Genomic DNA, 23,773 nt, shown 5'->3' with positions numbered 1-23,773 from the left:
ACACACACACACACACCACCACCACCACCACCACCACCACCACCACCAACAACAACAACAAATGAACAGGTAAAATAAGAAAAACATATTACTACCAACAAAGCAATTTACCCTGCCCCCACCACTTCAAAAAATGCAAGTGTATCCCTTTTATAACTACCCCCAAGGAAAAAAGGGAAACGTTACATTTTACTTCTTTTCTGAGACCCCTTATATGGAACACCTGTAATGGCCCCTCTCTGTAGTGTTCTGAGGCGAGGTATGTTACGCTACCTCCTTGCCTTCCTTAGCATTTCCTAGTTATTTTTGCTGCCAACCAAAGGCTACCACCTCGGACTTCTTAGTCAAACCCAAAGAAAAGATGGCTTATATTTAGTAGAGCTGCAGAACGGTCAATGTGTGGGGATGGCTCTGAGAAAGGGGGATCCTTTACTCTAAATAAAACAACTCTTAAACATAAATACAGTTTATTTAGAAGTATGACCTCATAATGGTTTCAGTATGGTTCATAAGCATAACGTTTTCAGATAGGTACAGTTCCCCTCCTTTCTCTAAAATCTCTTAAATAGACCTAGCCACAAAGGCTTATTTTCCTCACTTGCCACTTAGGCTAATAACTTTCACAAAGAACAGATTTCTTTCACACACCACAGCACCTCATTCAGTCTCTTTTCCCACTCAGTTCTGTCCTTACATACAAATCCTCTCTACAAACCAGTCAGCTCTCCCCTCGGGCTGTCTTCCAGTCATAGCACACTTCAATCACCCATGCAACCTCTCTCTTTCTTACTCTAGAGGCCTGAATTTTAAACCATAGCACCACATGTATATAACTGTACATTAAAACACAGAAATAAAACACATACAAAATGTTTACATAGAGAAACACCACAGAAGAGATATCTAATGTTAATAAAGCAAATCGAATCAGTCTCTAGTCCAGGCAAGGGTCCAGTGTAGGAGTCCAAAGTCCAACCCAGGGTTTATATATTCCAAGCACAGCCTAGGCAGGAGCCTTCAGCATAATCCAAGGCTTTTTTACAGCCAGTACCACAAGGAAAGCACGGGAAGCAACATTGCTGCCCAGGATAGCGTGATTGGGCAAGGGCAGCTCTGCTAATCTGTCCCTGTGATCAGATTGGCTATAGAGCTGCCTGTCTTATCCCAATCCATCCCTTTTGCAAGGAAGCACAAACAAACTACATTCAGAAAACTGAGTATGAGCCTCTTGATCTGATTCTAGATTTTAATGATAATTATCAGATGAAAATTATCAGGGTTCGGAAAATATCAGGAAGCCTTTTTGCTATGATAATTAGGGGTGCCAAGGCGTTTCTCAGCCACAGCGGAGGACTCCCGGGCGGCGACTGGAGTGTGTGCGTGCTTTGCGCGCGCATGTCACACGCATGTCACCCGGAAGTGATGTTATGACGCCGGGCACACTGGGGGTGGGGCCACGACCATTGGAGGGAAAACCATAGAGTTTTCCCTCCGATGTTCGTGGCCCCGCCCCCAGCGTGCCCGGCGTCCTAACGTCACTTCCTGGTGACGCATACGTCGGGGTGGGGTTCCCCCCGGGGCCCGATCTGCCAGTGGCGGGGAACGGGCCTCTGGGGCGGGGGTTTCCCTGCCCCCGGGGGGGACTTGGCAAGCCTAATGATAATGGGAAAGTAACGTGACAGGATTGGCAATATCCAATTGCACACCCCCACTAGACATTTCATAGTGTAGGTTGTAACAAAGTGTAAATCCTTAGGCTCCAACCCTGCCTTTTTGCATATTTTCTTTGGCCTCTTTTTTAGAGAGAAGAAACAGGAAAAGATGCCTTTTCTCCTGTCACATACTTCCCTCTCCCCGAAGAAAGTATTAGAGGAAAAGAAAATACAAGAAAGTACTAGTCCAATACTTAGCAAACTTTAGTATTTGAAATACATATATTAAGTGATATTTGAAACAAAAATTATACAGCAATGTTTTTTATCGCCTTTTGTCTACAGATATTAATGAGTGCAGCCTTATTCCAGGAATTTGTGATGCTGGTGAATGCTCTAATACTGTTGGAAGTTATTTTTGCCTCTGTCCACGTGGCTTTGTGACATCTACAGATGGTTCACACTGCATTGGTAAGTGTAACAAACAGTTCTGAAATTCTCAAAGCTAGATGCTGGCCATTTCCATAATCCTTAATCTTTGCTTACCTAGCACTTTTCATCTGGTCTGTATTGTATCAATTTGCTAATCTTTTCCTGCCTTGCAACACTGATGCCCTTTTGTAATTTTCCCATTGTAATGCAGCTTGGAACAGAATTTGCAAGTGCACTCCCATCAATCTCAATATATTTTGTGTGAGTTTCTATTTATGTGTATTCAAGGAGATAATCTGATTTTCAAATAGTTCTGAGCAGACATGAAAAGCTAGATCATACTAGTATATAGCTCTGCTAAGACAAAAGGAAAACTCAATATCCATTTGCTCTAATTCTAATTTTTATTCAATATTTTGAGTTTGGTCTGTCGTTGGTGATTAAAACAACAAAGGTAGTATTTGAAAACTATTCATACAAATCGCAGTTTTCTAGAGAAAAGATTTCTATTTCATTTGACTAAAATGACTTATAACATCCAGTGAGAAAGGCAGTCAGAAATGGGTTAACTCCTATAATGTCAAAAGTCCAGGGATAATATTTTATAATATTTGGTACTCAGTTGAAATTTTTAAATTCTTCCTTTTATTAGAAGAAGAGAAGAGAAGAGATTGGATTTATACCCCGCCCTTCACTACCCAGAGGTGTCTCAGAGCGGTTTACAAACTCCTTTCCCTTCCCCTCCCCACAACAGACACCCTGTGAGGTAGGTGGGGCTGAGAGAGCTCTGACACAAACTGCTCTTTTTCAAGGACAGCTGTGCCAGAGCTTGCGACTGACCCAAGGTCACATCAGCAGGTGCAAGTGGAGGAGTGGGGAATCAAACCCGGTTCTCCCAGATTAGAGTCTACACACTTAACCACTACACCAAACTGGTGTTGGTGTGATTCAGTTGATGACAAAAGAAAATTCAGATTTACTATAAATTTTCTTTGTGCCCTAGTGATGAAAAGGAAATCAGCCTTACCCAGTGGGTTGAATCTTCCCTATAATGAATCAGACTCTTGGTCCATCAAGGTCAGTACTGTCTACTCAGACTGGCAGCAACAAGGTCTCAGGCAAAGGTCTTTCACATCATGTACTGCCTGGTCCTTTTTAACTGGAGATGCCAGGGATTGAACCTGGGATCTTCTGCATGCCAGGCAGATGATCTGCCACTGAGCCACGACCTCTCTCATGGTTTTGTGGGGTCTCTTGAGTGTATTTATTTTAACATTTTTAAGCCACCTTTTTACCCAGTCAGGGCCTACAAGGTGGTGAACATAAACCATTCCAACTATTAACATACAGTTAAAAATAAAAACCTCAAAATATATAACTCAGTTAAATACATGTAAACAAACAACACAAGAAGGAGGTCCAAAAACATTTATTGGGGGTATGCCAGACAGAACAAAAAGTTTTCCTGCTGGCAGAAGATGCCAATAAAGGCAGACAGAGGAATCTCCCTGGGAAAGGAGTTCCAAAGTTCTGATGCCATGACAGAGAATGCCTTTTTTCAGGTCACTACCCACATAGCTTCAAATGACAGGGGCAACCAAAACAGGGCTTCTGACTATAATGATTGTATAGGTTCATATGGGAGAAGGTGATCCTTAAGGTACATTGGTCCCAGGCTATACAGGGCTTTAAAGATCAATATCAACTCCTTGCATTGAGCCTGGAAGCAAATTAGAGGCTAATGTAGGTAGAACAAGACTGGAGAGATATGGTTCCCACTCCACTCCACTCTGGCCATGGCATTCTATACCAACTGTAGCTTATGGACAGTCTTCAAGGGCAGCCCCATGTAGCACATATTGCAGTAATCTACTCTAGATGTTAGCAAAGTATGCACCATAGTGGCAAGATTTTTTTCTGTCCAGAAAGGGTCACAGCTGGCTCACCAGCCAAAGCTGGTGAATTTATTTATTTAATTTATATCCCACCCTCCCCATGAAGGGCACCCTTGGCCACTGCTGCCACCTGTTTATCCAATATGAGGTCTGAATTCTTCCTATGCATGCCTTATAGGCTGCTTATTTATTTCAAGACCTCATGGGTTTATCTTTTACCTACTGTCATTATTAATTATTATTTCTGTGCACTGGTTTCAGCCCATAATGTTTCCTCTAAAGACCAGTTAACAATTTTATTAAGACTTCATCAGTTTTCAAGGAGCTGAAGCTGGGTCTTAGTCTGAGTTCACTCTTATTTTCTGGTGCCAGAAGATTTTAAGCCCTGCCTTCTGGTTCTTCCAGAGGAGTTATCTGGCCTGAGTTCAGTGCTTTTGGGAAGCAGGCTTTTTTCCTGCTTCCCAACAGCATCATGGTGCATTTACGCATCTCCAGCAGTTTTCTTGGGGTTTGCAGAAAGCCCCCAAAAATCTGAGTGATGGAGACCAGCTTGCTCCCTGTTGCTCAGGTGTATCAGGCTGTCCTCTGCACAAGGGACTGCACAAGATAGCCCGGAACAGCTGTGTGGCAGGGAATAGAAAGCAGGCATTTAAAAGGATTTGGAGTCCCTTTAAACCCCTGCTTTCTGCTCCATCCATGAACCACCACAAACTGCTTTAAAAGTGTGTTGTTTGGTGCTCCGGTTTCCTTTTGCCACTAACCAACCCAAGCATAACTGCTTTTTCTCGTGAGTTCTTCTTTTCTAGTGAATTCACTTAATGATACAGAAAATGTAAAAAGAGTATCAGAGGGATTTTCTGGTTTAATGTGATTCGTTGGCAAACTAATAATGAAAGACCAAGCCATCAGTTATATATCAGTTCTTGCATTTGAGATTCCAGTACATTTTACCCCTGATTTTATTAAATATGAGCATTCACCTCTGCTTCCTGTTGTATAGTTTGTATCCGACATTTCATGTCTAGCCTATCCATTATGGAATATTTGACCTGTATGGTATCTATGAACAGGGATAGACACTGAATAACTCGTTCACTCAGCACTCCTTTTTCCTGTCCTGCTAATTTTAGCTGGGTATTTTGTATGTGGAATGGTTACTCTGGTGACTTCTCCATATTGTTAGCTTATCACAAAGTATGGTCCATGTTATGTATTGGGACTGAAACATTCCAGGACTGTTCTACCAGAGATGGGCTGAGATTGGAGCCCAAGAACAATAGCCCACCAGGACTCTGGAAGTAACCAATCAAAAAGTAATGTTATGTAAATAGCCTATCATTGGAAGTAGGGTGTGTTTGGGTGTGGCATGCTGTTTAAACAGGGCTGCTGCCCTGGAGTCTTGTCTTGTTCTTGCTGAAATCACTAAAAAAGTAGTGCTGATCTTGGGGTCTGCTCATCCATGGAACCCACTATTTAACAGTGGCAATGAGGATGGGATCCTGTTGAGCCAGCCCAGCACCCATCTGCATCGCACTGCATATCAGTTTCAGTGTCACGTGCATCGCATCGCAACCGGGACCATGGCTGCCGCTCCAGGAGATCTGCCGGAATTTGACCCTGCTCACCCAGAACTTTGGGAAACCTGGGTGGAGCGGCTCAAGTACTTCGTACTGTTCCAGGACATTGAGGGCGAAGAGAAGAAGAAGGCTCTCCTACACAGTTCCTGCGGGATCACAACCCTGAGGCTAATCCAGAGCCGCATTGTGCCCACCACGCTCGAGGTGGCCACTTACGATGCCCTCATTGCGGCCATTTCACGCCTTGTGGACTTCTACATGTGCCAGCAAAAGTCCATTGAGACGGCCGTCGACTTCGTGGCGGATCTTCACCATCTGACCCTCACATGCAAGTTCCCAAGCCTCGATGCCACCCTCCTCAACCAGTTCGTGAATGGCATCCAAGAAGCAAACTACACCACAAGCTCATCGACCATGAGGACCTCACACTAGCAAAGGCACTACACAAGACCACCACCTTCAAGAAATCCCGGTGAGACCTCCAGGCCTCTGCCGCACACCAGCCCTCCCCTGGATGAGCAGCAGCAGCAGAAAGTCGCAAGTCCCAGCAAGATGGGCAGCGAATCTGGTTGGTCTCTTCTTCATCTGACGCCTCAGAAGCCGAGGAGACGGAGGGCTGGTGTGCAGCAGAGGCCTGGAGGTCTCGCTGGGATTTCTTGAAGGTGGCCACATTGCCCGCACCTGCCACTCCAAGGGAGCCCGGAGGCGCACTGCCACGCACCAGGCATCAGCGGATCTGCACACTACCGCCATCCACCAACATCAGGTATTGAATTTGCCCCAAGACACCCGTGATATAATTAAAGTGACTGTGCTTATATAGGGGGTACCTTGCAAGATAGAACTGGACACGAGGTCCTCCATCTCCATCATCTCAGAAGAGACTCTCCGGAGGTTCTGTCCACGGGGGTCCCCGCCTGCGACCCGCTGTTTTCACTCTCTGGGACTTTCAAAAGAATGAGGTGGCCATTAAGGGGTGGGGCAAATTTCATGTGAAATACAGACAGTTTGAGGGAATTTTGGACTTGTTGGTGATTGAAGGACAGCTCACCAGCTTGCTTGGACTGTCCTGGTTTGCACCCTTGGGGTTCAGAATAACGGGGGTGCACCACATGCAGCCCTCAGATTTCAGTAATGTGTGTGACGAGTTCCCTGCCATCTTTGATGGGACCCTCAGCCAATACACAGGGCTCCCTGTATCGCTCCAACTTAGCCCCGAGATGTGGTCCATCTGCCTCAAGGCCCAGAGAGATCCATTCATGCTCAAGTCCAAGACTGAGGTGGAGCTGGACTGCTTGGTGGCACAGGGAGTTTTAGAGCCAGTTCCCCATGCCACCTGGTAGACACCCATCATAACCCCAATTAAGCCAAATGTGGACATCCACATCTGCGCAGACTACAAATGTACAATCAACAAGGCACTGAGGGAACATGCTTACCCAGTGCCTGTGGCAGCCATAACCTAGTGACATTGGCGGGGGGCAAGGTCTTCAGTAAATTGGACTTGGCCCAAGCATACCAGCAACTTCCGGTGGACGAGCTGACCGCCAAGGCACAGACCATAATCACACACCAGGGTACTCTCAGAGTCAAGCGGCTGCAGTTTGGGGTGAGTATGGCCCCAGGAATCTTCCAGAACTTGATGGACTCTCTTTTGAAAGGCATCCCTGGGATCCAACCATTCTTCGATGATATACTGATAGCTGCCCCCACGGAAGAGGACTTTGCCACCCGCCTATGTGCCATGCTGCAGCGATTCGACTCTGCCGGGATGAAGGTGAAGTGAGAGAAATGCCTCCTGGGTGTCGCCCGTGTAGAGTTTCTGGGGTTCTCCGTGGACGCTGCCGGTATCCATCCGGCCCCCAACAAGGTCCGCACCATTGCGAACGCATCCGATCCCAAATCCAAGGCCAAGCTGCAGGCTTTCTTGGGGCTTTTGAACTTCTACTACTCCTTTTTGCTCCATAAAGCCACACTCGTGGAGCCCCTCCACTGCCTGCTCAACAAGAAGGCCCCATGGGTGTGGGGCCGGTGGCAGACTGCCGCTTTCCAGGCCGTAAAGGAGCTACTCACCTCAAACAACATCCTCACCCATTTCAGTGAGATGCTGCCAGTCGTCTTGGCATGCAACGCTTCTCCCTATGGCGTTGGTGCAGTCCTGGGCCATCGGCTGCCAGACAGGAGAGAAGTGCCAGTGCCTACTACTCAAGGACCCTGTCGGCAGCCAAGTGGAACTACTCCCAGATTGACAAAGATTACCTGTATGGCCGCCCTTTCATCATCGCAACTGACCACAAGCCCCTGCTCAGTCTCCTCATCTCCGACCACTGGACACCACAGATGCTGTCGCCCAGGGTCCAGCGCTGGTCCATTTTTTTTTTTGGGGTATCAATACGTCCTGCAATACCAGCCGGGGAAGTCTATGGGACTTGCAGATGCTCTTAGCCGCCTCCCGCTCAGCTCTGTCGACCTGGCCCTGGTCACTACGCACCAAATCCTGATGATGGAGGACCTGCCGGACCACCCTATGCACGCTGCAGACATCTCCTGCCACACCGCTAGGGACTGCATCCTCTCCCATGTCTTGGACTGGGTGGGAAAAGAATGGCCCACCGGTCAGTTGGGCCCAGAATTCACAGCCTTTGCATCCTGCAGGGACGAGCTCTCAGCTGACAATGGGTGCCTCCTAAGGAGTAGCCTGGTTGTGATTCTCCCACCGCTGCGTGAAAGGGTTTTGGTAGCGCTGCACGAGACCCACCTGGGAATCATGAGGATGAAAGCGCTGGCCAGGAGCTATGTGTGGTGGCTGGGAATGGACAGCGAAATCGAGGCCTGGGTACAGTGTTCCGTTCACCAGTGGGAGTCTACCCACATGCCGTGTGCACGGGTGCATTTGGACGTTGCTGCCCTTTCCAGGGACAGCTGTTCTTCCTGGTGGACTCCTACACCAAATGGCTGGAAGTTGTGCCAGTCGCAAAAGTTCCAAAACAATAAAAATGGTGTCTGTACATGAACAGATGTCTCAGGGAAACAAAAAGAACTTTGGGTAGCAGTTTGGATTGCTCCAAAATGTCACTAAGCAGTAGAAGAAGTTGGAAGGAGGAAGTGCAGAGGGAGAATGAATGATGGGGCAGAAATGGCAGTGGGGCAAGTTGCCAGGAGAAGGAAAGTCCAAGTGGGCAGTTTGGTGAGGGAATGAGAAGAAAAAAGAGGGTGGTGTGGTGTGGTGTCCAAGACGGATAAAGAACATTGCCGGGGAGAATTGGGTATGGAGTGAAGGGAGAGTACTGAGGAAAGGAAAGATTAAACAGACAGTTGGGTTCAGAAATGAGAGAAAAAGAGGGAGGGTATGTGTGAAGAGGAATGGAAAGAATATAGCAAATGGAGCCGGAGGAAGGATTGGGGGGAAAGTGAACAGCAGTGGAGGCTGCAATCTTAAGGCCTTCTAATTGGTAAAGATGGGTGCATAGGCCTATGCATTATCAATACCAAATATGACTAAGGTTCAGGAACGTCCATTGCCTGGTCTCCAGTACATGGATAATTATAAAGGTTTCCCTTGCTTGAAAGCCAGTCGAATCTGCCTCTAGGGGGCTGGGCTCATCTCCGTTTTCAAGCCAAAGAGCCAGCGCTGTCCAAAGACGTTTCCGTGGTCATGTGGCCGGCATGACTAGACGCCGAGGCACACAGAACGCTGTTACCTTCCCACTGAAGCAGTACCTATTTATCTACTTGCAATCTCTTGCTTTCGAACTGCTAGGTTGGCAGGAGCTGGAACCAGAGACGGGAGCTCACTCCGTCGCAGGGCATTAGGATCTCGAACTGCCGAGCTACAGACTTTACAGTCTTCAGCTAAGCGTCTGAACCACTGAGCCACTGCATAAACCTGTTGGTTGTTTTGGGATTCCTTAATATTCAAGAAGCCTCACTTTTACTTCCCAGAGTTATTTCGCCAAAACTCTAAATCCAGAACATTTCTTCACTAGTATGCTATTTTAGCTATGTGGGTTTTCAGATTACTATTTTTTTTTTTAAAAAAAAAATTAATTAAAATGCATTCTTTTACTTCGCTTTAAAATAACTTTTAAGAGCAATCAAGATATAATTCATGCATTAATGGTTACTTTTAAACCTAGTTTGAAACAACATTTTGAATCATCTGCAGGGAATAAGTATTTTATTTTTCAATAAACTTTCCCCCTTAAAACTGTTGTCCTGGGAAAATAATAGCATAATCGAAGTTCAGTAATAATATACTCAAAATAATAATTCCCCTAGTTTACAAAACAGTTGCTTTCCAAGTCAGTTTTATTCTTCACGTACACCTTCTCCTGGAAGAACTGGGAAGACTCACTTCTTCCATGCTCCCATAGACACTTTACAGAATAATCAGGAAGCTGTCCCTGAACAATTGGTGCCCATTGAGAAAACAGCACCAAACTATTCTAAGTAATTAATCTAAGAAAAGCTGTGTCAGGTTACATTTGCAGCAAGACTATTACTGATCAAAGAGGTATACTTGCTCTGAGTCCCTGATAGGGTTCCCAGGAATCAGTGGGAAGGTTGGGGCAGGGACATGGGGAAGGTGCAACATTATCTATACGATTATTTCACTTCCAGGGAAAACGTGGAAATGACATAGGGTAGCTCTAGGAATCTTCAGAAAAGGTACGGTAAAACCATAGAGTTTCCAGTGATTCCAAGAGCTACCCTTATTCACATACGGGTTTTCCCTGGAAGTGACAGAGTGGTACAGGTGATGCCATTTTGCTTTCATTTTTCTCTTTCTGCGTCCTCTCTCTCTCTCTCATACACAGTCCTTAATTGCTCTATTTCTCTGTCCCTCCCCAATAATACAAACAGTCTCTTCCTTTTTCTGACCCTCCCCTCTCAGACCCACACTCAGTTATTAATTTCCCTCCCTTCCTCCATCCCTCCCTCCTTCCCATCATATGAACACTTTCTTGTTACTTTCTTTCTCCCCCCCCCCCCCCAACACACACTGGACCACCTACTTGCCGGCTCCCACTGTCCCTGCCTGTGCAGCTCAGCAAGGGTGGGCAGCAGTTCCCAGTCCTCCTCCTCTGCACACCCTCCTGCCCACCGCTGCGTCAGCCCTCCTGCTCTTTCTCCCTTTCTCTCTCCTTCCGCTTGCAGCCTCCACTTGCCTAGCTTAGAGAGTGCGGACAGCCTCTACTCCAGCTCAGGCACATTCTGCCCTTTATCTGCTGCCTCCGCTGCAAGGACGGAGGTGAGGCCAAATGACAGAGACAGTGTTACTGTGTTTGGAGGGAATTTAACTCCCCCTCCATTTTCATTTGAAGTTCTCAGATCTTTCCGTAAACCTAGGGGTCTTCCAAGTTTGTAGAAAAACCTTCCTTCTGGATTTGTGGATTTAAGTATCTGCAGATGCCCCCCTTCACTATTAGATAGAAGATATACCTGAAGACTAGTGAGTATTTATTACTTACCCTGAGTGTGCATACATTTATTCAGTTTATCACTGTTACACTGTTCATTGACGTTTGCACATACTTTATGGAATTTATGCCAAATGCTGTTATTCCAGTTTTCTGCTGAATGATAAGAAAAACAGAGAATTGTGCCCAAAGTCAAGGCACAGTTCTGGCCGTCTTAATTCAGGACGAAGACATGGCAAGCATGGATTCAGTCTTGCTGGCATCTCTAAGAATGGCCCTCCCAAAAATTAAATACAAAACTTTTACTTTCGTGGCATGTGAAGCAACTCCCTTTGGCCCCTCTGTAATGCTGCCCATTTTCTTGAGGTGCCAAATGCAATCCTGTGTGCCCACCGTGTAACTCTACCATTCCTGTTTTAGAGTCCAAATGCCATCATGTCCCTACTCTGTAATGGTGCCTGCCTTAAGGAGGTGTCAGATGTGGGCTTCTGCCCACCCTGCAAATGAGAATTTAAATTACTTGTAAAGCCCTTTCCCACATCTGCCTGAAATTTGAAAAGGAAAATCCCTTCACTGAGGTGTACAGTTCTTTGAAGTTTTATTCCAATTAGATGGAAAACAAGATACCACTGAGTTGTGTTGCTAGTTAAAATGTCCTGATAATTAAAACCAATGGAAAAACAAAAACCAAGCAACAATTGAAACAAAATCAGCACATTTCTAAAAACAAACCAATGAAAAAGATGAACATCCCTAATTGCCAAAAAATATAGTACGTACCACCACAAGTGTCTTTTCCTATAATGATTTATTTTACATTTATTTACATAGTTTCTTTAAATGCCATCTTTAGATTAGGAAAGACTTTTAAATGCCTCATCCAGACAACTCATTGCTAATTTTTCTCATTATTGATATCTAGATCAAAGAGCAGGAACATGTTTCTCTAGCTTGGTGAATGGCCGCTGTGCACAAGAACTTCCTGGGAGGTTTACCAAATTGCAGTGTTGCTGTGAGTCTGGGCGATGCTGGGCACTTGGATCCATTCCAGAGATGTGTCCTGTGAGAGGCTCTGGTAAGTATCTTTAGTTGCCCATTTGAGTTAGTATCATCCAGATGCCCATTAGGATTGTCAAAATAATATCTCGCTTGTTTTAAAATCCAGCTTGAAGGAAAGAAAGAGTTCTAGTAAAATTTGGCTTAAAGGTTTTTCCTCCATGACCCGGTTGTTTCTTATTTAGACCCAGTATCTTCTTAGTTGTTGGAAGCATTTTTGTTAAGTAGGATTCTTTTGAGGAGTTCATGTTCATTTGCATTGAAACAAACAACTACCATTTAATTATACTAATTTGAATTTTCAGAGTACAATATTAGATATTTTGCTTCTGTATGTCTGTTTAATTTTTATCCATCTCTTTGCTGAGTGAGCTTAGAGTAGCAATAGCCCTGTGATGATAGAGAGAGTGACTGGCAAAGGGTCATCCAACAGGCTTTGTACCTGAGTAGTGATTTGAAACTGGGTGTTCCAAGTCCTAATTCAACATTAGGATGAAGTTACATTGTGTGAACATGAGAACATAAGAGAAGCCATGTTGGATAAGGCCAATAGCCCATGCAGTACAACACTGTGTTACACAGTGTCCAAAACCCAGGTGCCATCAAGAGCTCCACCAGTGGGGCCAAAACTCCAGAAGCACTGTTGCCCCCTGAGCACCAAGAAATCAGAGCATCACTACCCCAGATATAGTGTTCCATCTATACATTTTGCTAATAGCCACAAATGGACCTGTGCTCCATATTATTTATTATTATTTATTTTTTTAGATTTATATCCTGCCTTGCCTGCGCATGCAGGCTCAAGGTGGCGTACACCGACTAAAAAATGATAAAATACAAATGTGTAAATGCATAACAGTAAAATTTCAAACCATAATATACATAAAATGCGATTGGTGCAGATGGCGTTTGCTGAAGTGGGCCAATATAGGTAGGCCGGTGTCTAGTTGTCTTAATGTCAATAACATAGCATAAGGGCCTTGATGGTTCAGTTTCCAGTGCTCATTCTTCAGTGGTGGCTCCTAATCGAAGGCATGGTGGAAGAGCTCCGTTTTACAGGTCCTGCGGAACTGTAAAAGGTCCCGCAGGGCCCTGATGTCTTCCGGGAGCTCATTCCACCATTATGGAGCTGCCACTGAGAAGGCCCTGGCTCTGGTGACGGCCAGTTGGTATGTGACCCCAGAAAAGTTAGCTAGATAGAACAGTAAGTGTTCAAACAAATGTTGGAAATGTCAAAATAAGGTGGGGTCATTTTATCATATGTGGTGGCATTGTGAAAAAGTTAAAAAAAATTGGGCATGGATACATGAAAGTTTGCAAAAAATATTAAAGTGTACTGTTTCTTTTACCCCTGATTTATGTAAAAACGATGATCGCTATCTTATTGTTTATATAACAACAACTGCTAGAATTTTATATGCTAAATACTGGAAAGTCCCAGAGGTCCCAATGAAACAAGAAATTGTCAAAAAGCTTTTGGAGGCGGCAGAAATTGATAAATTGACTTTATTGTTAAAGGGGCATACAGAGTCTACATTTCAAAATACATGGTCAAGATTCTATACCTGGTACAATAGATCTTCTTCGTGGTTTCTGTGCATCACACCTCTGGGATATAGTGCTCCTGCGCTGACCCCGATCGGTACAATGGAAAGCAAAAGGAATTTTCGTGCCCAATCCCCAGTCACACGCCGAGCTCCACTGCGCATGACCAAGGGAGGGGCATGACAATCCCTCCAGTTCCCTTCTGACAGCCACGCTGGTAGGACTCTCTCCGCTTTGGTCGGTAAAACTATACTTTTTGGGGCCTTTTGGGCTTGTTTTATTCAAGTTTAGTGTCGTAGAGCCAGGTGAATCCAGAAGGAAGGCATGCTTCTGGCGAAGCACCAACTTAATGCTTCCAAACATACGTTGGATGTTGCAGCGAAGACCCTTACGTCCTCGGTTGCCCTGCGTCAACATGCATGGCTACGTTCCTCAGCATTGCAATCTGACACCAAAACCATTGTCGAAGATCTTCCCTTTGAGGGTGATGGACTCTTTAGCTCTACTACAGATACAGTACTTCAGGAGCTCAATAAGAGCATCAAAAAGTCTTGCAACCAAGGGGTCACACCAGTTGTTTTTTTTTTCTTTCTTTAATTTTTATACACCAGTTGTTAAATACAACAAAGGGAAACCTTGGATCAAGCAATGGTCCCATAAACCCTCGTCAAAATCCTCTCCTGAGCCCCACTGGCAAAGATCTCCTAGCAGTTCTTCACGACCTTATGGGGGAAAACCTAACTTTTTGCCTGCTTCCCAATCCAGAACGAAAACTCCAAAGGCTTCCAAGCAGAGTCTTTGACTCCAGCGTCTTCCCGGTGTTCTCCAAGTTCTCCAAGCAGACCAGGAAAAATAGGGCTGCTAAACTGCAAGTGGCGCTGATGGAAGCCGCACTCTCTCCAGTGGTGCCATCATCTCAGGAGACGTCCGGACATGCATCGATGTCGACACCAGCGTTGAAAGCGACAATCGATGCTGTAAAATCGGTGCTGAAACGCCCAATTCAGGCACAACAGTCCGAAGCCCATACTCCTTCCAAAAGACAAGGAGGGCAAGGACGTTTGGCTTATCAAGCTTAAGAAGCACAAGAAAGGCTCTTGCATAGCTGCTTCACTTGATTCACAAAACCAAACAAGGACCCACCGTAAGTAAGAAAACCAACATACAACAAATACCGTGCACAGATGATTATAACATATCATAAATAATTATATATTTTTGAAAAGTATTTTTATAATAATTTCTTCATTTATAATTAATCATCTTAATCACAATTTGCAATATAAGAGATATCAAAAATATCAAATATCATCTCCATAGAATCTCAAAAGATATTGTACAACCTTATAATTAATAATAGTCCTCCTCTGTTAAATAAAAGTTTCAAAAGGGAGGACTCCTTAAAGTCTCTTTATAACATGTGCTCTGTCTTCCTCCAACAGAGCTGCAGATATCCTTCTGTTTCAGAATCTTCCTCAGGGAGTTCAACAATAATTTTCAGCACGAGGTTGCCAAATACCAAAGTTTTAATCCAAAGTTCACTTTCAGTAAACGCTGCAAAAAATTTTTTTGATGAGCTATAAGCCTCCTACAAAGTGAAAATACTCTGACCAGGAGCTGGTTCCTCAATCACCCGATGTTGAGAACCTGCAACGAGATGGAAGGACACGTAATGTCGTCCCTTCACCTCCGATGAGTGAGATCGATCTCCAAAGCCGATTCTGCCCACGTTATGGGATCAGTGCCAATGGCAATATTTATATGGAGCCTACCCCTTTTCGGGGTCGATGCCATGGCTCCCTCGTCCACCCATGGAGTGGGATCGCCAGTCTTCCTCGTCCAGAATTTCTCGGTACCGTGATCCCTACCCGGCACCGGAATTCGTTAAACCTTTCTAATCAAGACTGATAACTAAAGATCCAGGTCTTCAACCATCAGCACCGAAAACTCCCATAGATTGGTCGGGACTTAGGCCTTTGATGCCGATCCTCCAAACATCGTTCTTCGAACCCTCAAACCCATCCTCAAACCCCAGCTCTTACTCGGATGAGGAGAGTCCCCATCCACTGATAGAAGCATCCCCGCAGAAACAAGTCAAGCTCAAGCTCCCTATTTCACTGTCGGAGGACGTTAAACCCTATGGGGACTTTATTAAACATATGGCTCATACACTAGCTCTGCCTACCATCCAGCCTCTACCGACAGTCACGGACTCAGTCTTCGATATAGTATAAATGGACACTTTGACAGCGGTCGCCCTTCCCATGACGTTGGTAATTTTGCAAACAGCAAAAGCCCCCTGGGCTCATCCTTCGTCAGTATTGATCTCCAACAAGAGGTTGGATCATATGTATAAGATTCAAAAATCTGGGGCAGAATTCCTTTTCGTTTATCCAAAGCCTAATTCGTTAGTGGTTACGTCCTCGACCAAGGGCAAGAGTACTCATTCTACACCTCCAGATAAAGAGAGACGGAAAATCGACTCTTTAGACAGAAAATTTTATACTGCCGGAGCTCTGGGTATCAAAACCTCCAATTATGCAGCCTGCATGGGGTGTTATCAGTATTCCCTCTGGGAACAAATGTCTGAATTTATGTCATCCCTCCCAGATGACTGTAGGCACCAAACTAGATGCATCCAAACATAGGGGATGCTCTTGGCAAAACAGCAACTTAACGTATTCAAGCACTCACTGGATACAGCGGCAAAGACTCTAACTTCTGCAGTCGCCTTATGCAGATACGCATGGTTATGTTCCTCCACCTTACAGCCAGAAACTAAGGCCACTGTAGAGGACCTTCCATTCTAATGTGATGGACTTTTTAGCTCCACCACGGATGCGGTACTTCAAGAGCTTGACAAAAGCATCAAGACTTCTCGCAGCTTAGGGGTTGCACCTCCTACTAAACCGCATAAAGGGAAACATGGTCCAAACAATGGTCAGGTAGACCATTGTCTAAATCCTCCTCCAAGCCACACTGGCAAAGGTCCCCAAATCGTCCGCCCCATTCCTACGGTGGAAAACCCAAGTTTTCGTCTACCTCTCTATCTAGACCCAAAACTGCTAAGAACACTAAGCAGAGCCTTTGACTCGCACCTTCTCTCCCAACTCCCTACATGCTTGTCTCATTACCTGTTGATCTGGGAGTCCATTATGTCGGACCAGTGGATCCTCTCAATAATAAAAATGGGATACCCGATAGAGTTTTCCCTAATCCCTTCCACCACCCAAGTCATCGTCACACCACCTTCAGCAGTCCTCCTAGAAGATGTTCAAAATCTCCTAAACAAGGATGCTATAGAGCCAGTACCATCAGCACAACCTATAATGAGCTTCTACTCTCGTTACTTTATGGTATTGAAGAGGGATGGAGGCCTCCGACCCATTCTGGACCTCAGGAACCTGAACAAAAAGTTCAGGATGACAACGTTGCAGTCCATCCTTCCACTCCTAGATCTAGGGATGTGGATGGTTACGTTAGACCTCAAGGATGCTTACTTCCACGTTTCCATCCATCCTACCCACCGTCGTTTCCTCCGATTTGCAGTAGGCAGGCAATTGGCATTTCCAATTCAATGCCCTCCTGTTCATGGGCATTGTTGGTGGGATTGTCCTAAAATATTCCCCTTTTGGAGAGAAGTCATCAGACAAATCAATGAGATTACTCTGCTGAACTTGCCCATCAGTCCTGATTTGGCTCTTCTTAATATTTTGGATTCGACGGTTGGAACAGGAGCTCTTAAAGAACTCACTTCAATATTATTGGCTACGGCAAGAACAATGATCGCTTCAGTCTGGAAATCAGCTACTTCTCCAGCTATGCAGATCTGGCATAATAAAATATGGGACCAATTTATTCTAGCTAAAATTACAAATGTCATTCAACTATCAGACAGAGATTCATCCTCCGCGTCTTCTCGCTTCGAATCAATTTGGTTCCGTCTACTTCAGTATATGGCGGACAAGAACATACTTCCAACCAACACTTCTTATCTTTCTTGGATACGCTTCTGATCTAAATTGGATTCATAGGGGTGCATGGGTCTCCTATAGTGGACAGAACTAAATGCAATCTGAACTAACTCGCATGTGATGTTTAGTATGAATACAGGTATGTGGTGTTTAGTAAATATACTAGTGATATGAAAGGTTGAATGTATTATTGCAGCATTGAATGTTAACTGGTGTTTGGATGTATCTTACTCACTTCCTGGCTCAATTGTTGTTCACACTGTTTACATGGTTATTTGTATTTGTTCAAATCTTTCAATTAAAAAAAACAAATGAAAAAAAGAAGCTATTGTGCTGTGAAATTTTAACAATCATGGTGAAAGCTATCAGCTGTGGCCACTGAAATATTTCCATCTCTCCATTATAGTGGGAGTATGTACTGCAAAATGCAGTTGTGCCATTCCAGGCTTCATGTTAACGTCATTATATGGTGGCACCATTTTATTTAATGAGCTGAAAAGCAACACAAAATGGAAAACTAAATGAGGATATTTTATTCTAGGTGGCTGAAATAGCTAAATAATTAAAGACTGAGGTGAAAGCCAACTCATAAAAATATTTATTTAAAGACAGGTATCTTTGCTGAGACGAAGATATTAAAGGATTTAATGGTTTCTTGAGATTATATTGATAAATGAACAAAACTGAACTTTTAGCCACAGAGGAGAGGTACCACCTGTATTGTTAGTGGACAGAAGTCTTAGACTTGCAAGTCCAGATGCTGGTGGAGAATCAATGTTGCTACTGCTGAACAACCAATCAGTATGGGGGTGACAGCACAGCTATGCCTGGTGCTCCTTTCCAGAGCTGTGTACTAGTTAGCCCCATGGAAGCTAAGCCCATGCTGTTCCACAGTGCTGTAACTCTCTCTGCTTTCTTTCCTGGTATAAATGTTGAAGCTGCTTTATACTTACCAGACCATTGGTCTGTCAGGGTCAGCCTTGCCTACTCTGATGGGCAGTGGCTTTCTGGATCTTCAAAAGGTGAGCTTTCCCTTATTTCAAGCTTCTTTGGTGGGATTTAAACCCAGGAAGGACTACATGAATGACCTATTCTTATAGTTGCAGCACACGATACATCACAGGTATGGGTGGAATGTGCAGATGTTTGTGCTTCTCCACCAAGCTCTGCAGGGGTCACTTTTTTTTTTGTTCAGTCGCACAATCGAGCCTGACTCTTTGCAACCCCATGAACCACATCACGCCAGGCCCTCCTGTCTTCCGTCGTGCTCTGGGGTTTGCTTAATTTCATGTTCATTGCCTCGATAACACTGTCTAACCATCTCATCCTTTGCCGCCCCCTTCTTCTTTGACCTTCAATCTTTCCCAGCATCAGGGTCTTCTCCAGTGAGTGCTCCCTTCTCATTTGGTGGCCAAAGTATTTGAGCTTCATCTTCAGTATCCGGCCTTCCAGGGAACAGTCAGGGTTGATTTCTTTTAGGATTGACTGATTTGATCTTCTTGCAGTCCAAGGGACTCTCAAGAGTCTTCTCCAGCACCATAGTTCAAAAGAATCTATTCTTCGGCACTCGGCCTTCCTTATAGTCCAACTCTCGCAGCCATACATGACTACTGAAAGACTATTGAAAGAGGTAGTCAATCTTTCGTTGGGACAGGCGTGAGATGCGAAGGGGGCGGGCCCGGTTGAAGGAGCGGGACAGGTGGCAGTTTCCAGCCTTACCCCTGAGAAGTGCTGACGCTGAGGACGCCGGCGTTGGCCCCGTCGCATAGAATGGAAGTGGGCACTCCCTCTCATACACAGCTACGGAATAGAAGCACTGGTTATACAGGAGGGCGGGCCTAAAGGGCCTAAAGCATCACGAGATAGGAGGGCACGGTGATGGATGGGTGGTACAGCCTATAGGATTATTAATCACCAAAAAGGGGTGGCACTAAGGGGAGGAGAGGGGATATATAAAGGAGGAAACTGATGAGTGCCAGGGAGGAATTAAGGACTGATATTAGAGGCAACACAGAGAGAAAGAAGGTCAGTCTGAGGAAGGCAGCTGGGTGTGACATAACCCCCAGCACTTCCAAATCTGAGGCACTCGTTTCCTCTATCAAATTTCAACACGGCTACTGGGTTTTCTGGACCTGGGTGCGACCCTGAGCGTGACACAAGGGCTCCTTCATTCACCTTCCTCCAGCCGCAGATCTCCTTCTCGCAGAAAAGGGTCGGATTCTGCATCACAATATGAAGCGTCTCAAGCTCACGATCTGGAGGATCGTTTTTGATTGGTCAGAGACAGGATAGATCATGTCCTATTGAACTGTCGCAGGCTGTCTACCTGAGTTTCTTATGCTGGAAAGTGGAAGAAATTCTTGTCTTACCCTACCTTGTTAGGATTGCCACCACCAACATCTGACCTGATGGCAACCTTTGGGTTCTTATTGTCTCATGTAGACCTAGGACTCAGTTGTGCTTCGCTGAAGGTCTATTTAGCCGCAATTTCGGACAATCACCCTATGATTGATGGGCACTCTGTCTTCTCTCACCCCCAGATCAAGAAGTTTCTTAAAGGTCCGACTCACTTTCCCCCCCCTTCACGTGGACCCAAGCCAGCGTGGGATCTACCCATGGTGCTTGCAAGGCTCATGGACAACCCATTTGAACCGATGGCTACTTGTAATCTACAGCTTTTGTAGTGGAAGACAGCCTTTTTAGTCACGGTCACCTCCACCAGGAGGATGGGTGAGTTATCGGCACTCTGCTGTGACCCACCTTATTTGAGTTTTCGTCATAATGGGGTCACGTTGGCTCCAAATGTTTCCTGCCGAAAGTTATTTCTGAATTTCACCTGCAAGCGGACGTTGTTCTTCCAGTGTTCTTTCAGTTTCCCCAATGGAGAAAGAACGCCATTTTCATTTGTTGGATGTCAAAAGAGCTTTACTCTTTTACCTAAATCGAACACAGCCTTTTCGGAAATCTCCGGCCTTGTTTGTCTCTCATGCTCCACCCTCTCAGGGGAAGAAGCTGTCGCCCCAACGTCTATCCAAGTGGATTGTGGAGACTATTAAGTTGTGCTATATGCTAGCCAAGAAGTCGCTCCCGGGTCCACTACGGACATACTCTACCTGGGCAGTGGCAGCATCCACAGCCTTCCTGCGAGGTGTGTCATTGGAAGATATCTGCAATGCAGCTACTTGGGCCATGCCTCACACGTTTGTGAGGCATTATGCCCTCGATGTTCGTCCTTATGTGCAAAATGAAAGCATGTACTATGCATTATAACCCCCCATACGTGTTTTGTATGTGTGTTAGTATTTGTGAATGTTTGTTTGTAAAACTTTTAATAAACCTTGCCCTATTTGGGGCAAGCAGGGAAAAAAAGAAAGAAAAGAAGGCCCTGGCTCTGGTGATGGCCAGTCTGGCATCTTTTGGACCAGGGACAGTCAGGCGGTTTTGGGTTTCTGACCTCACTGCTCTCTGGGGGTCATGTCTGGCATCTTTTGGACCAGGGACAGTCAGGCAGTTTTGGGTCCCCAGCCTCAGTCCTCTCTGGGGGACATATGTTTATCCAGTTCCCTCTTGAAGGTGTCTGTTCTTGTAGCTGCCACCACTTCCTGAATTTGTAAGATATGTACCTAGGCAAGAAGTAAATATAGTAATAAAATAGACTAGATTCGCAAGGGGTTGTTTATATTCAAAAGCAGTTGTACTGGAAACTTCTCCATTCAGTTTTAAAAATAATAGTAAGTTTTAAAACAAGGATTATATTTTCCAAATGGACACACTAATGTATTTATTTTGTTCCATTTATATCCCATCCTTCCCGCAAGTGGGTATATTTTTGTCTCTTTATTAAACAGTACCATGATACCTCTTTATGTCTGTGGTTTACTTTTGTAGATGAATATCGCAGACTTTGCGTAGATGGCATTCCAGTTGTAGGTGGTGCCAGACCTGGTGGCACAGGAACAAACGGCTTCCTTCCTGGTGGAAACGGAAATGGCTATGGCCCAGGTGGAACAGGATTCATCCCTATTCCTGGAGGAAATGGCTTTTCTCCAGGTGTGGGTGGGATTGGTGTAGGGACTGGTGGTCAGGGTCCCACAGGAAATGGCCCCATCATTACAGGGCTAAGTAAGTTGTCATGTTATTTCATTTTTTGGTCCTGTAGTAAACAAGTTTATGTATCTGTCTCTTTCTACTTGAAGTTGTTCTAAAATTTGGATATTTTTCTTTTCACATTGTATTTTTGGAAACAATTTAACTTTTTATTTCTCAGGTGTGACCATTTTCTCCCTTGCTACCTTCCAATGTGATCTATGTATGTCGCTCACAAATGCTGTGCTCAGTAAAAGCTTTGTTATCTGGCACTTGATTATTCAGAATGCTCAGTTAACTGGCATTGGCCATAGGACAAGCGCCTCTTCCTCACCTGTCATACCCTCATACCATACCATGCCAGGCATATGAACGCCCCAGTCCTGACTCTTAGCCGTCCAGCTTGATATCTTTGGCCATTGTTGAGCATCTGATGTCATCCTCGGTTCTAGGAAAAAAGCCCACAGGAAAAAAAGCCCATGGAAAAAAACTACTGTCATAAATGCTCACAGGAAAAAAACCCACATGGAAAAAAGCCCATATACATAAAAGCCCACACGGAAAAAAGCCCACATGGAAAAATACCATGTAAAGCGCCATAGATATTTATAATTGTGGATAACCATTCATCTCCATTTATGAGAATGAACAGGTATTACCTGTATTCACATGCAACAATTTGTGTTGTGATTTTATCAAGTATAATTAAATAAACATTTTGCTATGTTATTAGACGACCTGCCTGTGCATTAGCCAGTGTTAGTTTGTGGCAAGTGAGGTTCCTCTTCAGTCCATTATATAGAGACCACACACCGGTATTCCCGCTAAGCTGAGTTAGTGTGAGCTAGCTAGCTCACAGGTTTTTAGCCTCCAGCTTACAGATTTTTATCTTAGCTCAGGAAGGATGGCTCCAGAGCAAACTGATTTATGCAGTAGCCAAATTGCTCACTCACAATTGTAATGCCAGTAGCTCACAATGTAGAGTTTTTGCTCACAGGACTCTACACCTTAGAGGGAGTATTGCCACACACTGGGATAACTGCTGTGGAATAGGAAATTAAGAGCACTACTGGACATGTTTGCCACTTCTGTTGCTATTTGTTATTTAATGTTGTCTTATGGTTTTGTTATCTTAAGCTAAGCTTCATAGATCTATGAGGCCTTAACTACTTCTACTATTTAGGAAAGAGAAAGAGGAGGAGGTAGTGGCAGCAACAGGGCCGAGTCCAGGTTTTTTTGCACACTAGGTGAGGCTACCTTCTGACACCCCCCCTCCTTGTGCGCCCACCAATTTTCAAACATAAATGCATTTTAGGAAGAATGAAAAACACAAAATTCGAAATTGCTAATTTTAAATTGGTTTACATTTTTAAACAATATGGTTTTATTCTGGTTTTAATGGCTTTTAAGATATGTTTTTGTGCTCTGACCTTTAGGAGTTCGAAAGCCCACAATCCCAGTGTCTTTGCTCCTGATCAATTACCACAGTAATACAATCAATAAACATAAAAACACCAATGAATCAATAACAGGGCCATTAACAAAGCCAGGAGTTCCTGGCTTCCTCCAATGCCTGGAGTCTAAACAGGGTTGCCAACTCTGAGTTAGAAAATTCCTGGGGACTGGGGGGGGGAGTCTGGCAAAGGCAGAGTTTGGGGAGGAGGCAGCTCAACCAAGTCCAATGCACGCCTTTCCTCAAGGGAATCTGATCTCTGTAATGCCGGGGAGGGGAGTATCTCCAGGTTCCACCTGCAGGCTGGCAACCCTAAGCCCTCCATTCTGGAAAGCTACTCCTTGGCTGTGGGGAGCCGCCAACTCCTCTTGCATGTGCCCGACCCAGCCTTCACCACCTCCATCCCCGTTCCTGCTTTAAGGTCCGGCAATCCCTTCCTGCTTTAAGGCGGGGGGTCAGGCCTGCAATCCTGCCTGGCCTGGCTTGGGGCCCTGCTTGGAGGTCGGCCAGCGGGACTGGCTCTGGCGGGGCCCTGGAGAGCTGGAGGTGGGGCGGCCACCAGGTAAGGCCGGCTCGGGCAGGTGGAAGAAGGCAATGCAGGTAGAGCACAGGGCGGCGGTGGCAGGCAGATCACAGGCGCCCTGGGTCCCACCGGCCAGCAGAAGAAAGCGGGGGGGGGCGGA

The 23,773-nt window shown here is 45.2% G+C and overlaps 1 protein-coding gene across 1 annotated transcript in view; it reads left to right on the top strand.

The window, feature by feature from the left end:
* FBN2 (fibrillin 2) overlaps positions 1-23,773 on the top strand; it is a 255,889-nt gene that overhangs the window by 70,220 nt on the left and 161,896 nt on the right. Inside the window, exons 8-10 of the mRNA XM_015405784.1 lie at positions 1,998-2,123; positions 11,899-12,051; positions 21,440-21,673. Coding sequence (XP_015261270.1) covers positions 1,998-2,123; positions 11,899-12,051; positions 21,440-21,673 — 513 coding nt within the window. The remainder of the gene's footprint in view (positions 1-1,997; positions 2,124-11,898; positions 12,052-21,439; positions 21,674-23,773) is intronic.

Source organism: Gekko japonicus, unplaced genomic scaffold (genome assembly GCF_001447785.1).
Source record: "Gekko japonicus isolate JY-2015 unplaced genomic scaffold, Gekko_japonicus_V1.1 scaffold126, whole genome shotgun sequence".
Classification (NCBI taxonomy): Eukaryota; Metazoa; Chordata; class Lepidosauria; order Squamata; family Gekkonidae; genus Gekko; species Gekko japonicus.
This window is presented reverse-complemented; position numbering and strand designations above follow the sequence as displayed.